Below are 12024 nucleotides of genomic sequence, written 5' to 3'. Positions count from 1 at the left end.
CAAGTCCGATCCATGGAGGATCCACCTCACAACTTACAGGACTTAAAGGATCTGCTGCCAACATCTTGGTGCAGATCCCACAGCACACCTTCAGGGGTCTAGAGGAGTCCATGCCTCGACGGGTCAGGGCTGTTTTGGCAGCAACACAATATTAGGAAGATGCTCATAATGTCATGCCTGATAGGTGTATATATGGCTGCCTTCCAGTGTGTGTGAGAAACCAGTATCTTTTGTTTTTGAGCTTTTAATAACAGAACAGCACACTACCCTTTATTAATCTCACATTGTTGTTGGAATGTTTGACAATTTATTTAACAACAAAGTTATTTTGGGAACATGTAAATCACATGCTGATGCAAAACATTAATACACATCTGATTCCTTTTACTGATATAGTAGAAAATCAGTTTTCCTAGGATTTCACACAGTGCTCTATTTTAAGTACACAAACGATGCGTTCTGATCAAATAGGGGGTCGTTTGGCTACGCATTACTATTTCCGTGAATGTATATTGTATTAAAGAAATAAATACTACCAGTAAATAAACTTTTAGTGGCTAATTCTTCTAGCTCATAGAAAAACCCTTATACAGTCTGATATACATTATGGAAAGCTGTACAGCTGCATTATAATTAAAATATGGACACTTTTATTTTTTTTTTTTACTTATGTTGATATAAATATAAATTTATATATACTTTTTTGTCAAAATATATGATCGATCAGACAAGAAATGAGACAAACACACATCTCAACACAGAAGTTATAAATAAGTGTCCACATACGGATATTTGAGTGTGAATGTGGGCCGTGTCTCTGGTCAGCGGCAGCCGCATCCCTCGACCACCATCTCCTGATAGTTTTTCAGCACCACCCTGTCCGTCTCGTCCAGGTAGAGCATAGAAATTGCACTGAGCTCGGTGGGAACGCAGCAGGCTTTGGGAATATTGGTGTTGACCGAGTTAACCAGCGTCTGTACGATAGCGTGATTGGTGGAGTTCAGGTGATCGGCCAATGGAAAGGGACACTCGCCGTGACAGTAGTACGCCTGGTATCCGGGCGGCGCCACGATCCAGTCGTTCCAACCCACGTCGCTGAAGTCGACGTAGAGCGCGTGCCGCCGACAGTTGCGATTGCGCTTTCGGCCTCTTTGCTTGGGGCTGCGCTTCGCTCGCCGCGTCAGCGGGTGACTCTTGCCGTCGTGCCCGAACGTGACTAGCAGCGGGCGAAGCTGGTCCCAGTCTTCATCCGGAAGCGGATGCAGGGAACGGCTTACGCGTACGTGCCGGCCCTGGTGTGGGCGGCTCCGGTTCAGGGGCACGACCTCCACGGCGAGGCCGTGGTTGGAGCGCTTGTCGCGGGTCCAGCGCAGCACGGCGGGACTCACGTCGAAACTCTCCCATCCGGACGCGTTGTGGCGCACCAGCCGCGTGTCCAGGAGCTGCGTGATGAGCTGCCCGGCCCGTGGGGGCTTCAGCACCTCGTATATGTTTATTCGGTGGAGACCCTCGTCTCCCATGTGTGGAGGATCTGAGATTGCATCATCTATTTGTTGCCTGTAGATACGAAGCTCTGCGGTAGAAATGAGTTCCTCCTCGGGGATGCTGCTGAGATTGAAGACGAAGCGCAGCGGAGTCTCCTGTGACCCGTCTGACTGCAACTCTTCCATGTGCTCTAGACGAGAAACATCGGAAAACAGGTCAAGATCAAATGCAAATGAACCCTATTAAACCCACTGCATCTGAAAATTTCAAAGACCTTTAAATGATCAAATCTTACTGAAAAACTAAGGTTTACTTGATTATCCACACACCATGTTTTCAATGTAAGCATCAAATATGATCATCATCTTTTGAGGAAGGTTTATTCGTTCATCTCTCAATCATCATTGTATTGCATTGCATTAAAACTTGGATTTTCAGATTAACAATAATACAGAAAGTAATACAGTAATATTGTTGACATTTGTCTTGTTTCTAGGATTTTTTCATTCATTTTTTTCAGCAGAAGCTTTAAGATTGTTCTCAAATAATTTAATATTCAAATATTTGTTTATTTTGTATTGGTCCGTCTAATAATCACTTCATGGTCCTATTCATGCAATCTGGATTAATTTTGTGATAATGACAAACTCTTTATTATCCCATACATCAGCGGTGCCCAGTCCTGATCCTGGAGAGTTCAGTTCCGGACTTCAGTTCAAACCAGGGCCGTAACCACATAGACACTGAGTCCCATAAATAATTAGAAATGGCCAAATTGTCCCCCCCAATATGTGACACTTTTGATGCTGTTCTGCTGTACTCTATTATGCACTGCTCTGTTTGTTGATCGGATGACAAAAAATGGTTTTAAAAGTTACATTTTTAGGCTGGTCTGCCTCAGCGGTCTAACGGCGCTCATCACTGTCAGAATGAGTGACATTTTCACCCTTTTGAATTAAAAACCTGCTATTATTTGATTAATATGATATGATTAATTTAATTCATAACTGAATGTGACGAGACAAGAAATGTTTTGCATTTTTTGACATATCAGACATATGATTTAAAAAAAAATATTTTCAAATAGTTTAAATTGATTACTTAATAACTGAAATAGACTTGGAAATTTCACCGTACTTATTTCTTTTTCATTATTCCCTTTTGAACTTTTAATTATTTAATTCCTTTTAATAAAATAAAATTACAAAACACTTACTGACTGCAGGAATTATTGCAGGCTTTATTAATTTGTCTTTTTGTTAGTAAATAACAGCATGCATACTTCAAAAATACATCAGACATATAAACATGAAAGTATTTCAGAGTAAACTAAATTAATAATGGACTATCAAAATATTTTTGTTTTTCATATTACAGCTATTTTAGCTTTTATTTATGGTGAAATTAAGTTGTAAAAGGCCAAAAATATAACATTGACCTACATATTAAGTAACATTTGGTTGGTCTAAATATAATATATTGATTAAGTATGATAGGTCTTTATATTTATTATTTATTTTATATTTATTATTATTACCTTGTATGAATGTTTTTGTATTTGGGAAAATATATATTTTTGATTAATATTAAATTAAATAAATGTAAGGTTTGAACCAATCCAGAAATAAAGTATATGAAAAAAATAATACATTTTGCTGTAACAATTTAAAATAGGTCAAAAGTATCATTTTTAAGTGCAGAATATGTATATTTTATTAAAAGATTAAACTGGTCCCTGAAATCACTGAACCAACCTACTTACATCAATTTATACCAGCAAAATAGCATTTTAAGGTAACAATTGCAGGTTACCAGTTTTTACAGTGTAACTACAAAGGTTATAAAAGGTTATACTGTATTTTTCAGGGAATCCTGTCTGCCTAAGAGACCACATTGTTAGCAAAAGGAGTTTATTTAGAAATCTGCAGAGTAGCATTAAAAATAATTGCACGTTGAGGAAAAAGTCCCTCAACAGGATCCACATGAAAAAGCATAGACTTTTTAAAATTCTTTTTAAATATTGGGTTGAGTTTGAACTATCCCAGCTAACAAGGAATGTTCTCAGAGCTTATGAGCAAACGTTCTTCCAGTAACATCAACAGAACGTTCGTTCAAAGTTATCTGGTCTTTAGTAACATTCCGAAATGTAGGCACAAAAACATTATTTATACATCGTTCATTGAATGTTTTTTAAATGTATCAGAGAACATTCAAAAGTAACATTCCAATAATGACAAAAAATGGAATGTTCGCAACTGAACGGAAACATTCTTAGAACACATTTTCGTTCGCTGGGCAAGTGTCTCTGCTGTCTCACCTTCATGATGGAATCCTCTCACAGTGTTTGCTCGACTGGTGGACCTTTCGGGATAATCGAAGCTGACGTCGTGGGCTCCGGCCTCTTCCGCCTCCCCTGACTGCAGTCGATACAGGTCCAGCAGATACTGGGGCACGACAGCCGAGTAGCTGGGTCGCGGTCGCCTCTGCAGCCCAAACATGTGCAGCAGCGTGGCTTCAAAGTCCCGCAGCAGTTCATGACTCTGACCCAGGTTCTGAGCCGACACTTTCTTCTTCCCTTCCTCAGGTATTAGACTAGCATAGCTGCTCTCTCCCAGTAGGACTCGGCATAATAAAATAACCATCAGCATTCGATTACCAGGAATCATGATGTCTCTGGTGGGCAGTTGAACAAGGAGACAGAAAAGCAAGACTTCAGTGACAGATGTTTGCCTCCTCATTGACATGTTCATACCAAAAACATAAAGTCGAGTACACGGTCCCGTTGAACACGTTTAGCATGACCTCCATACTCAAGGGAGCGACAGAGTTTCCTTCAAATAACTGTGATTAGGCTATATGTGTTTTTAGTAGCTTATTATGAACATTTTGACTTTTTCATTTTGAGCAAATTTTCTAGTCATTTTAATAGCAATGCACACGGTTGTCAATTTTGCGATTTCCAGACACAAATTTCACAATGGTTCAAGTTGGTCATATGATTCAACGCATTGACCAATTGAAATCTGCTTGGTTGTAAAGTGACTACAACACATATCGCTACAATACTGACCTTTTTTGCCTATGAAATTGTGCAACTTTCCACCCACTTAAACTACTTACTCAGCAACATTTATTTCAAACTGTTTCTAAAAAACATGATAGTCCGAAATGCATGTTTCAGAATGCAACTACGCACAAAATTAAGCTTATAGCTACACTGAAAAACTTTAGTGTAGGAAACAATTTTCACTTAGAAATTACTTGTAAATTTTACAAGTAATTACAAAGAATTTGCAAGTAACATTGAATTAAACGTAAAATTTGGGACAAGAAAGACTGAAATATAATATATTCGCAAAACTACTCAAATAAAAGTACTCTAAAAGTACTCCAATAATCTTTGTGTCGAAGTGTTTGGATTCATGTTTGTTTTAGACCTTATTCACTCCAAAAACAAAATGCCATAACTTTATAATTAAATAGTTTAAAAATCAGTTTGCAACAACATAATGAAATGAGCTGAGAAGTTTCATTGATCGCTCACCAAAAACATTAAATATAATTCTGTCATCATTTACTCACCCTCATGTCATCCTTTCTTCAAACAAGTTTAGACCCCATTGACTTTCAGTGTGCACTTAAAAAAAAAAACGTTTTCAGAGAAATGCCATTTTTGGTTCCCCAAAGAACCGTTCTTCTTAGTTTCAAGAACATTTTAATAATCTGACAAACCTTTTTCCACCATAAAGAGTATTTTGTTAAATGAATGTTACTTTATGGAGCCACTGATGCCAGTTAAGAACCTTTATTTTTATGAGTTTAGGGACAAAAAAGCATTGAGATAAAAGTCATAGTGTGGAATGACATGACATGTGGTGGAGCAAATGATGACAGAATTTTCATTTTTGGGTGAACTATCCCTTTAAGGGTCAAACCAAACAACAGCTTGGTAATCACAACTGATGTCAAACAAAGATGGCAGCCTACAATTTTCAAGTGCTTAAACCGCAACATAAAACAGCTGAAAGCAAAACTCCTGATTGACCACTGTTTGTTGTAAAGAACGACTAAGCCTTTTAATTTGCCTTTCCAAATATGTAACAACCCCGTCACACAATTAAGACTGGATGGGTGTGGTCTACTCACCGACAGAAAATAAAGCATGGGAAAACAGTCCATGTTTGTCGAGAGGTGATACAGGACGAGTTCCTCAAGCCAATGTTACGTCGTCCTGCAGGGCTGTTTAAGAACTGTGGTGAGATCCTTTTCCTAAAACACAAAGGTAATATTTCATGTAATCCGATTAAAGCACACATTTCAGTATAAGCAAGGCAGGAGTATTTTTTCACTAAGAGCAAAATGCAAGTTTAAGCCAAACACCTTAAAGCAACTAAAACGCTGCTTGTGCAACACGTTATCTTTGCTCATTTACAAGAGTTCCAGGTGTGAACACCTGAAAGGATGGCAACTCCAATTTACATACAAATAGAGGTTCGTCTGTCAACAAAGGGATCTCAGAACTGCCTCTTTTATTGATGGTCTTTTTACAAATCCCTCTTAAAGAGTCTTTAAAAATCCCCCAACCCAGACTGGGCATGCAAGCGGCACCGTCCCGGTTTGTTAACCCGTAACATCCAAATATGTGCCAAAAGCAGAGTGGATCTTCATTGCAACCGTGCGACTCCACAAATGTGATTTCCAACTAATTATTTGAGTACAGAGTAAATGCACTAATAACAATCACAAGTGCTTGGGAAAGGTCTCAGAAAGCAACGTCATCACTGAAACCACAGCTGAACTTAATAGTTGAGCGTAGCAATGCATGTATTTTGTCATTTCTTGGACTTAGTTCTATTGGATCAAGTCCAACCATTACAGCAGGAATGATGCATTTTAACAAGAACACTGTGTGTGTGTGTGTGTGTGTGTGTGTGTGTGTGTGTGGTCACGAGTGTTATTTCCCTCTCCCTGTCTTCACAATCAAGCATACTTGTGATTCTTGAATGATATACCATTAAAAACATTCATAATGTCTGCAGTTTTAACAACAATGCATCACAGTGCGGCTATTCAAACAGTTCATTATGTCGAGAGCAAACCATAAAAACGAGCGTAACTAAAAGACTTTGATCAGCCATGCCAGAAAACATGTAACAAAGCACAAACAACTGCTTTCTTCAGACCACCTACTCTTGTTTAAAAGCCTACAGATACTGCCCTAAATATTTACAGAATCCCTTTTTGATGTGTTTGAAGATGGAGAGCAATGCATGTGCTTTTGCACAGTGTGGGTTTATAGTCCTTTAATTTGGCAGAGTCATGTAAAGCTCACAGTGCTCGACTTTGCTCTACCCTAACCCTGCTTAATGAGATTAGGTTATGCACATGGTTCTTCGGATGTGTGGGACAGGGTATGGGGGAGTAAGCTACCGCGGTAACAGACAGTATTGAGGATTTAACCTCAGAAATCAAATCTGGAAGAACAAGTAGCGTTGTGTCCATTTGGAAAACGGGGCATTTTAAATGCAGCCTATAGTCTTCTGTGCAGTCGTTAAAGTTCATAGGATATGTGCATAGTGTGATCTCAAACTAATTCTCATGAAAACCAAAGAAAAAAATATGCATTAAAATAAATGACAACATTGAAGTTCTCATCTAATTGTATCTCTCCCATAAACAAAAAATGACAATGTATACATCTGTCCATCAATAACGAGGATTTGAATGGCTTTGCAATATAAGCAGCATCATAACAAAGCATGCAAGTACAGTATTATAGCACTATAAGCAAATTGTTATATCCCTTTCTTGGCCTGAAAACAGACCCTTGCTCTAGAGTCTAGATGACAACATCTGTTGATCTGTAATCATTAGTGGACTGTCTGACTCTTGCAATAGTTCACATATTTGGTATGAAATGATATTTAGATCATCTTATTTCTTCATTTTTTTTTGCTTTCCACGTCCTTGAGCTGAAGTCAAAGATCCCTGCCAAATGGCTCATGGGGTTGTGTCTCTTTATGTCATAATGTTCCTCATAAAACCTTTCAGACGTGCTCTTATGCTTGACTGAGTGCCACCACTCTTCACTACAACTCATTTAAGTCTTCAAAACATGTGTGGAGGTCAAATGTACGAGTGCATTTTACTCTAAAGACTGGTTTCACTTAACTTTTCAAATTAAGAATACAACTATTTTCTCTAACTTCAGATAAAAACAACAGCATAAATGCTGCGTAATGCCCAAAGTGTTTGAATTGGATGCGAGGCCAATTTGCGTTCTTCACTGAAACCAGAGTCACACTGATTTGGAACATTTAGAATCTAGAATTTTGTTGTAGATTCCAAAAGTAATCTTGATGTGTTGATTTCCCAGCTATCAGAGCTTGGCTAACCTTCTGGCAAAGTTATCTCAAAGTTATGAACAAACATTCTTCCACACTCTAAAAAATGCTGGGTTAAAAACAACCCAAGTTGGGTTGAAAATGGACAAAGCCCAGCCATTCGGTTGTTTTAACCCAGCAGTTGGGTTAAATGTTTGCCAAAAGTGCTGGGTAGTTTTATTTAACTCAACTATTGTTTAAAAATTACTGTATGACTGGCTTAAAATGAACCCAAAATATGTTGAAAATGAAAAATCAGACACATAATTACTAGAGGAAACAATAATAATCAAAAGGTGAACATTTTTATTAATAAAAAATGTAATAAATGTTTATTGTTTAATTATTATTCATTAAACTTATTAATAAATGTTCATTTATTAAACACGTTATTTCCATTTCCAACATATGTTGGGTTCATTTTAAGCAAGCAATACAGAAATTTTTAAACAATAGTTGAGTTAAATAAAACTACCCAGCACTTTTGGCAAACATTTAACCCAACTGCTGGGTTAAAACAACCCAATCACTGGGTTTGTCCATTTTCAACCCAACTTGGGTTGTTTTTAACCCAACATTTTTTTTAGAGTGCAGAAGTGTTCAAAGTGATCTGGTCTTTATTAATGTCCCCAATGTAGTTTTATACATTTTTTTTTTTTTTAAATGTTACAACTTGTTTTAGAATGTTTAGAGATTCAAAAGTAACGTTCCAATAATATTCGCAAAATAATATAACATTCAGAAATAACGTCAATGGGAACATTAACAAAACGTTCTTATAACATATTTTTGTTGGCCACTACCATCGTGGTTAGGGCCACATACATCAATTAGAATTGTACTAACATGGTATTAGCCACCACCTTAAAGCATAAATTATACAAAACATCTGTTCTGTTTGAATGAAATGCCATATTTCACGAGCAGAAGCCCTCATCCACCCGGATGGTGTCCTGTGTGTGCGCGCGGTCAGGTGTTTGAACGCGTTGGTGGTTCTAAACTTGCAAAAAACATTTACCATAAACAAGCCAGAGTGACTGAGCAACATTTAATCCTGTGCAACATTCCCAATTCGTTCCCAACGCGACAATCCAGAACGCTCCGGTTTTCGTTGATTATAATAATTGCGACCTCTCGACGCGTAAACACAGGTTTGTGGATTATAATGGGAGCGTTTTCGTTAGTTGTGTCGCCTGCAAAGACAGGATTTCCTAAAAGCGTATGAACAGATGAAGTCATAAATCACTTCTTATCATAATGAAAGCTGACTTCAACACGACATGCCGACTTACCATTGGAAGAGATGCGCACGGTATTCCTGATGAGAGTTTAACGGAGTTCGCCTCACATAACAAAAGTCCAACCCTGAAGGGAATGTTTAGGTCATTAGTTCCGCGTCACGTAGAAGAAACGTCCAATGCGAGCGCGGATCTCTGTAGCTCCAGGAATAGGCGAGAACGGAGAACATCACCGACTGATCCCGCATCCAGTTCTCCTGGCAGTTTTTATGTGACCGCCCTATGAAGTTCCTGTGCCTCCTCCCCTACTCTCTCAACCCACCGCGCTTCACCCACACCTCAGATAAACCCCAGAGAACGCAAACACACTGTTTCCTCCCTTACATGCATGCACTGCATACTGTACTGCTTTATCTTCTGGAGTGTAATCAGCGCGCTAGCGAGCACATGCAATCTATTAAAAGTGTTTTACTTTTTCTCGAGATCATCACATGGGTTCACCACACTTGCGTTGAGACGGGAAAGAGCGTGTATATTATTGCAGTCAGTGACTCCACAGAAGAACCGTTCAGTGATCAGTTCTTAAAAGAACCATTTTTTTCTTAGTATGAAGAAGAACATTTTAATAATCTAAAGTTGCCTACCATTTTCCACTACAAAGAACCTTTTGTGCAATGGAAAGATTCAGTGGATGTTTGAGGTTCTTGCAATCATCAATGCCAATAAAGAACCTTTATTATTGGGGTATAATGAGAGAGTTTATTGGGAAAAGTTCAGTTTTAATTGGATGTTTTTCTAGAGAGTGAAAAATAAAAATAATTCTTTGTCTACTTGCCTTACAAAGTGAAAATTAAAAGGAATTTTCAAATTTTCAAAGGAATTTTAATATCATGATAAGCATCATTTCAAATGTGTTGTTGTGCTTTAAAGGGTTGGTTCACCCAAAAATGAAAATTCTGTCATTAATTACTCTCCCTCATGTCGTTCCACACCCGTAAGACCTTCGTTCATCTTCAGAACACAAATTAAGATATTTTTGATGAAATCCGATGGCTCAGTGAGGCCTGCAGAGCCAGCAATGACATTTCCCCTCTCAAGATCCATTAATGTACTAAAAACATATTTAAATCAGTTACACTCAACTAAAATATCTTAATTTGTGTTCTGAAGATCAACAAAGGTCTTACGGGTGTAAAACGGCACGAGGGTGAGTAATTAATGACAGAATTTTCATTTTTGGGTGAACTAACCCTTTAACCTTTATTGCTGCAGTGATATCAGTGAATGTTTCCTATTAATGTCCCCGTTTGACCTCCTGCCCCTATTATATTACAATTAACCCCCGGTGTGTGAAGAAGCACCCGCAGACACCCTCATTACCATATTATTTACCTGTCTGTCTGGCTCAAGTGCTTTGAGTCACAAGGCAATAAAGTGCCACGCTCCCTCAAACCCACCGTCTGGTTCTTTAGAGAAGGAAATGTCATCACATGTTTGGAGAAACATCTTTTATGGCTGTTACTCTTTGCTAATGCAGTAAAATTCAAAGCTGAACCTGTTTACTTTCTTAATACACATTCCTGGTCTTATCTGTACAAGATTTATCTGTGCTTGTTTTCGTAATCTTTATTCAGAATCTCTGAAATCGCTTCCATTTTCAGCAGACATCACTCAGCTCTCTCTCTCTTTCTTATTTTTGGAATGGCTTTGTCCATTTTGTTATGGACATTTGAACTTTTCATGACCCAATCAATCCAATCTTGTCCCACTATTTTTTATTTTTCCCTATCAAATATCTGGTTTCCCTCAGGAATTCTTCCCATTTAGACAAAAAAATGGGGGTTACGCATTCTGTTCCATATTTACTTGTAGGACATTTATTGTTACATTTGACAACATGAGTGTTTGACACCAGCTGTTTGCTTAAATGAATATTACAAGTTAAATTCAACTGATAGCACTTGCTGCATAATGTTGATTACCATAGTAATTCATTTCAACTTGTTTCTAAACTCCAAGAAAAATCTGTAAAAATACAACCCGAATTCCGGAAATGTTGGGACGTTTTTTAAATTTGAATAAAATGGAAACTAAAAGACTTTCAAATCACATGAGGCAATATTTTATTCACAATAGAATATAGATAACATAACAAATGTTTAAACTGGGAAGTTTTAGAAATTTATGCACAAAATGAGCTAATTTCAATTTAATCCCAACTATTTTGAGCTTATTTCAGAATAGTTGGGACGGGGGCATGTTTACCATGGTGTAGCATCTCCCTTCTTTTCAAAACAGTGTGAAGACGTCTGGGCATCGAGGTTATGAGTTTCTGGAGTTTTGGTGTTGGAATTTGGATCCTCATTCTTACCTGATATAGGTTTCCAGCTGCTGAAGAGTTTGTGGTCGTCTTTGATGTATTTTTCTCTATAGGTGAAAGATCTGGACTGCAGGCAGGCCAATTCAGCACCCGGACTCTTCTACGATGAAGCCATGCTGTTGTAATAGCTGCAGTATGTGGTTTTGCATTGTCCTGCTGAAATACACAAGGCCTTCCCTGAAATAGACGTCATCTGGACGGGAGCATATGTTGCTCTAAAACCTTTATATACCTTTCAGCATTCATAGTGCCTTCCAAAACATGCAAGCTGCCCATACTGTATGCACTTACACTCCCCCATACCATCAGAGATGCTGGCTTTTGAACTGAACGCTGATAACACGCTAGAAGGTCCGTGATTTCCAACAAGAATGTCAAATTTGGATTTGTTTGACCATAGAACACTTTTCCACTTTGAAACAGTCCATTTTAAATGAAGGTCCACAGGACATGACGGCGCTTCTGGACCATGTTCACAAATGGCTTCCTTTTTGCATGATAGAGCTTTAGTTGGCATCTGCAGATGGCACAGCGGATT

The 12024-nt window shown here is 38.1% G+C and overlaps 1 protein-coding gene across 1 annotated transcript; it reads right to left on the bottom strand.

The window, feature by feature from the left end:
* Positions 1–290: 290 nt before the first annotated feature.
* bmp4 (bone morphogenetic protein 4) lies at positions 291–9615 on the bottom strand. The gene is made up of 4 exons (XM_048190358.1): positions 9161–9615; positions 5632–5754; positions 3803–4158; positions 291–1675 (listed from the first exon to the last, which is right to left on the bottom strand). The coding sequence occupies exons 3-4, from the start codon at positions 4149–4151 to the stop codon at positions 822–824; spliced, it is 1203 nt and encodes a 400-aa protein (XP_048046315.1). The 5' UTR covers positions 4152–4158; positions 5632–5754; positions 9161–9615; the 3' UTR covers positions 291–821.
* Between the last annotated feature and the right edge of the window lie 2409 nt (positions 9616–12024).

Source organism: Megalobrama amblycephala, linkage group LG5, assembly GCF_018812025.1.
Source record: "Megalobrama amblycephala isolate DHTTF-2021 linkage group LG5, ASM1881202v1, whole genome shotgun sequence".
Taxonomy (NCBI): Eukaryota; Metazoa; Chordata; class Actinopteri; order Cypriniformes; family Xenocyprididae; genus Megalobrama; species Megalobrama amblycephala.
The sequence above is the reverse complement of the archived record's forward strand: the minus strand, read 5'-3'. Positions and strand labels throughout refer to the sequence as shown.

Excerpts from the sequence above, each read along its gene's own strand:
- bmp4 (XM_048190358.1), bottom strand. The coding sequence starts at position 4,151 with ATGATTCCTGGTAATCGAATGCTGATGGTTATTTTATTATGCCGAGTC. Across the intron at positions 1,676-3,802 it reads GAGAGGATTCCATCATGAAG|AGCACATGGAAGAGTTGCAG; the intron begins GTGAGACAGCAG and ends TTTCTCGTCTAG.